The sequence below is a fragment of the Clytia hemisphaerica genome, unplaced genomic scaffold (genome assembly GCF_902728285.1).
Source record: "Clytia hemisphaerica strain Z4C2 unplaced genomic scaffold, Clytia hemisphaerica genome assembly, whole genome shotgun sequence".
Lineage (NCBI taxonomy): Eukaryota > Metazoa > Cnidaria > Hydrozoa > Leptothecata > Clytiidae > Clytia > Clytia hemisphaerica.
Window position 1 is genome coordinate 699415 of NW_027104529.1, and position 5104 is coordinate 704518.

General features: G+C 34.5%; 1 protein-coding gene across 1 annotated transcript; it reads left to right on the forward strand.

The window, feature by feature from the left end:
• The first annotated feature begins 3691 nt into the window (after positions 1 to 3691).
• Positions 3692 to 4829, forward strand: LOC136822153 (beta-centractin-like). The gene has a single exon (XM_067078390.1). The coding sequence runs from the start codon at positions 3697 to 3699 to the stop codon at positions 4825 to 4827; it is 1131 nt and encodes a 376-aa protein (XP_066934491.1). The 5' UTR covers positions 3692 to 3696; the 3' UTR covers positions 4828 to 4829.
• The last annotated feature ends 275 nt before the right edge of the window (positions 4830 to 5104 follow it).

Here is a 5104-nt window from a genome sequence, read left to right on the forward strand (position 1 = left end):
ACCACTTTTGGACATAAAAATTTTATGTCCACATACCGGCCAAAATACTCAATCCAAAATAGAAAAAATATTTTCTAGCAAATTCAACTTTATTGTTGTTTACAAGCAAAAATAACTAATTTCATTGCCATGAAATCATGTTGAATAGTGCTCGATGATAAGCAAGATACCAGAGCCAAGTAAAATTTAAAAGTTTTTTTTCAATAAAAGTACATAACTTAAAGTTTTGTGCTTCTGCACTCTCTTGTTCAAATGTACAAGAAAAGTGATCTGTATGTGAGGTACATATCACAGACAGATTCGGCTGGTTCACGCCACTCTGTCTCTAGCTGAAGCAAAATAATCCGCCATCTTTGATAAGTAGACCATCGTTCGGTGCTGGCAATTTGATCTATCCAGAATATCTCTCGCCTCGTCGCTTCACGCCATTCAGTTTTTTTTGCTTGGTTGAACAAATTGCCGGTACCAAGCTGTGACCTTGTTGGCGCTCTCAAATTTGATTACTATTACAAAGTTTTATTACTGTTTGGTAAGATCCCGATTTTGATTAAATAAAATCACCTTCAAACTTCCTGAAGAAACTCTCATAAATGATGGTTTATTTTTTGCTAATCATATCTTTGAAGATTTCAAGTCCCTTGATGGTTCTTTATTCTCTCATTCCTTTTGAAGCATAGAAAGGTATTTACGAGAAATCTTTCCACTAACTTCATTGATGAAAACTAATTCATATTCCCTTATAAAGATAGAATTAGAGAGCTTAAACTACATCATCTTTACCATCCTAAGGGCTTTTGATGCACAAGCTAAACGGACGTTTGCAACGACGGGAACCGTCTAGTAATCTCTGTCATGTTTGTCTTATTCTATCCATGGAGGTAATAAAAATATAGATGGAGATACCACTCCTACTATTCTATTGTATTGTATCGTTGATAGCAAACTGTTGCTTTGTTGCTTTGGGAAAAAGCCATTAATTTTGCTTTCGCTCATGGGAATACTTGAGTCGAAGAGAATTTGAATAAAATCACGCTACATTTTTAATTTGTTCATTGTGTGATGACAGTTTTGTTTATAAAACATAAGAAAACCTTGCAAGAATAAGCACAGAACATCGAATTTGAAATGTTTGCTGCTGCTCAGGGAATCCTCGGCAAATTTTGTCAATTTTTACATATTTACTAATGCCAATCTTTCAACTATCTATTCTATCAAAACTTTGAGGCGGCTGCTATTTTAGATCTAAAGATATTTATAGCAAAGAACCCACAAACAACAAAGAATCCGCAAAATTTGAAGAAGTTTACCTCTCGAAAGTTTCCCGATAAAATAAAAACTTCTTTTAAAACTATAAAGAAATTATTACTCGAAAAAAATTTTACCTAAAAATGCGAGGTTTCGTTGGACAGAATAACTTTACTTTAGTTCTTATAATCTATATCTTGACTGATTTTTGCTATCAAGGATTGGTAATCGATTTGAAAGAAATTTTCTCAAGAGTTTTATGACTTCTCTGGCTATTACAGAAAAGTTGTTACTCCATGTAACTTTTTTTACCTCTATGTTCTATCGTATCGACCAATCCACCTCCAAAATCTTGGGCCGACTAACGAAAAACCAACCAACCATGTCCAGCTTTTCTTCTTTTTTCCAATTTCCATAGCTATTGTAAAATTTCATTCATGCTAACAATAAATTTCAACTTTGGGATATATTTTCCACCGTTTTGATTTGTCTGTTGCTTTCCCTTTCAAAACTTTGCGACTTCAAGGCATTATTTTTTGTTTGCAATCACTGACTCACTGTGTTTTCGATATTATGACAAATCTAGGAAAGGTAATTCAAGATATGAATAAACCAGCTGCGCTGGAAGGTCAGCCCAATAAGCTTAAAACGATTAGAAGGAAGTACAATCAAGAAACCTAATTCTTTGTTAAAGTCAAAGAGGTTGAAAAGCTCATTTTGGCTGAAACTTCAGACGAAAAAATGTTTAACACAAAGTTGGATTTGTCCAAAGTGGACATGTGATACACGTTTTTTTTTTATTAGAACCCAGTTTATAAGAACATTGAGGCTGAAATTCGTCAAAAAATTAAGAACATGGTAAGAACATGCCCAGCCTCAGTTTGGAAAAAATGACAAGAAACTACAATCTTTTTTCAATCAGGCAGTTTTAACCGAACTTAGGGATGGATTTTCTAACATCGAGAGTCAAATATTGTCCAAATTTTACTAATTTTAGGTGCTCTTTATTTTGCATATTATCGATTTAGAGTAGTCTGAAAAATTAAGAATGCATTTAAGAACATTTTAGGCTGAAAATTGCTAAAAAAATAAGCACATCCAGGCTCAGCCAAATTTTAGGTGTTCTAATAAAAAAAACGTGTAGATGTTGGAATTTCACACGGGGGGGGGGTACTAGGTTTACGAGGTGACAGGTGTCCAAGCCGAAAATCGACCCTTTGAGAGACAAAATTTTGATGATTTTGGGACCCTTTGAGAGACTTTCCTAAAATTTTGGTAGATTTTTTTCAAATTTCGGTTTGATTTTCACCAAATTTTAGTCAAAATTTCTGGAAATTGTGACCTTTTTAGACAAAAATTTTCGATTTTCGTGATTTTGAGACCCTTTTAGAGACTAACTTATGAATTTGTACCCCTCTGAGAGACTTTTGAGGCCTGAAAAAAGGTACCCTTATTGTTCGCATCCATTTTACCTAAGTAAACCCCCCGGGAAATTTCACCTAAATCTGTTCGTTAGAATGTCTTAAACCTGTGCGTTATTCTCTGAGAAAGTATATCCGAGGCGGTCGCTTTAGATGTTCACTGTTCACCGCAGCTTTCGTCACGTTTGTCAGATTGATTTAAATGACGTGTTGAACCAAGTAGGGGTATGAGTAGGGGCATTTTATATTGAGGAAGCTGCGTCGAAAATTCCGTCCAGTTTCGATAACTCAATCAAAAGTTATGATGATTCCAAGTTTCTGTTAATGTTACGCCACACTTTGACGTTCATATTTCTCTGCTTTTTTACACAAAAACTCTCTCCAGACAAGAAAGCCTCAAAACTTATCATAAAAAACTTTCTTTTATACTATCTATTTATTTACAATGCATTAGCTTCTTTCAATTTATTGAATAAACAAAAAAAATTTTACTGCTTTCTTCTTTATATAGTGTTCTTTTATTATTCGATTATTCTTATATTATGCGCAAATCTTAATAAATAAAGTGACGTGTTTCTTTTCTCTTCCAATAGAAAATATTTTTCGCGCCAAAGTTTTACCGATAACTTGTTTTCCGAAAATAATCCGAAATCGGATTTAAAAAACAAATCCAAATGCGCTGCGGATGTTGCTGGAAAAAAAATCGCGGAGCCGATTTGAAGGGTCACCGGGGCTGACCAATTATGAAGAAGAAAAATCCTTTGATGCCAGAAACTTCAGTTTTGATATGGAGGTACTCTAAGGTTTTCAATTATATAATTATGAGCTATTTTCTAGAGGAAGGAATAAATTTTGGATGCAATCACTTTTGGATGCAATCACTTTTTGTGAAAAAATAATTATACTGCTGACATCAGGAGGACTTTTTGAAAAACCTAGATTATTATGTATAAGGTGATGAATCTATAGAAAAGGCCCCTATTGTATGATTTCTTCATTAACTTTAGAAAATTAACATTATTAAAACAAAATGAGTAACTATGATGTTATTGCTAACCAGCCCGTAGTGATTGATAATGGGTCTGGGGTTATCAAAGCTGGCTTTGCTGGTGACCAAATCCCAAAATGTCATTTTTCATCATTTATTGGTCGACCGAAACATGTCCGTGTAATGGCTGGTGCCTTAGAAGGTGACACATTTATTGGTGCAAAAGCTGATGAGTATCGTGGTCTTCTCAATATCAAATATCCAATGGAGCATGGTATAGTGCAGGATTGGAATGATATGGAAAGAATATGGTCTTATATTTATTCCAAAGAACAGTTAGCTACTTTTTCAGAGGAGCATCCTGTTCTTTTAACTGAAGCTCCACTAAATCCAAGACGTAACCGAGAGAAAGCTGCTGAATTGTTTTTCGAAACTTTTAACGTGCCAGCTCTGTTTATTTCAATGCAAGCTGTTCTCAGTTTATATGCCACAGGTCGTACAACAGGTGTTGTTTTGGATTGCGGTGATGGTGTCACCCATTCTGTTCCCATTTATGAAGGTTTCGCTTTACCACATTCTATCATGCGTACTGATTTAGCTGGTCGTGATGTTACAAGGTACCTGAAATTGCTTTTGAAACGAGAAGGTTGCACATTCAAGACCACAGCTGAATTCGAGATTGTCAAAAAGATCAAAGAAGAAGTCTGCTATTTGGCTTTGAATCCTTTGAAAGAAGAAGGCATGGAAGGAGAGAAAACACGATACATGCTTCCTGATGGGAGTCCATTGGATATTGGAAATGCGAAATTCCGAGCACCAGAGTTGTTATTCCGTCCTGATTTACTTGGTGAAGAGTATGAGGGGCTACACGAAGTTCTTGCTTATGCTATTCAAAAATCAGATATGGATTTGAGAAAAACTCTTTATCAAAATATTGTTTTATCAGGCGGATCTACACTTTTCCGTGGTTTTGGTGACCGACTATTAAACGAAGTGAAGAAAGTAGCACCTAAAGATATCAAAATTCGAATCTCAGCACCACAAGAGAGATTATACTCAACTTGGATTGGTGGCTCAATTTTAGCTTCTTTAGACACTTTCAAAAAGATGTGGGTATCTAAGAAGGAGTATGAAGATGAAGGGGTAAAAGCAATCACAAGGAAAACCTTCTAGAAAGAATACAATATTTTGAAATTTTAAACTATTTACGCATTATAAAAAAAGAATTACAGCATTTCTTTACGAAGGGAATGAAAATTGTTATGTGGGCTATTTACAATTGATATCTTTGGTCATAGTTTGACCACCACATGAGACAATATCTTTATATTTTCTAAAAGAGATCTAGATATAGACAATTAGGTATTATTTTAAAAGAATCATTTAATTCAGTAATGTTTTAAAATCTGTGTCGTTAGTACAATTTCATTTTCCTTTTCATAATGGTAAA

What these genes read in the sequence shown, in the direction of transcription:
- LOC136822153 (XM_067078390.1), top strand. Translation starts at nt 3,697, where the DNA reads ATGAGTAACTATGATGTTATTGCTAACCAGCCCGTAGTGATTGATAAT.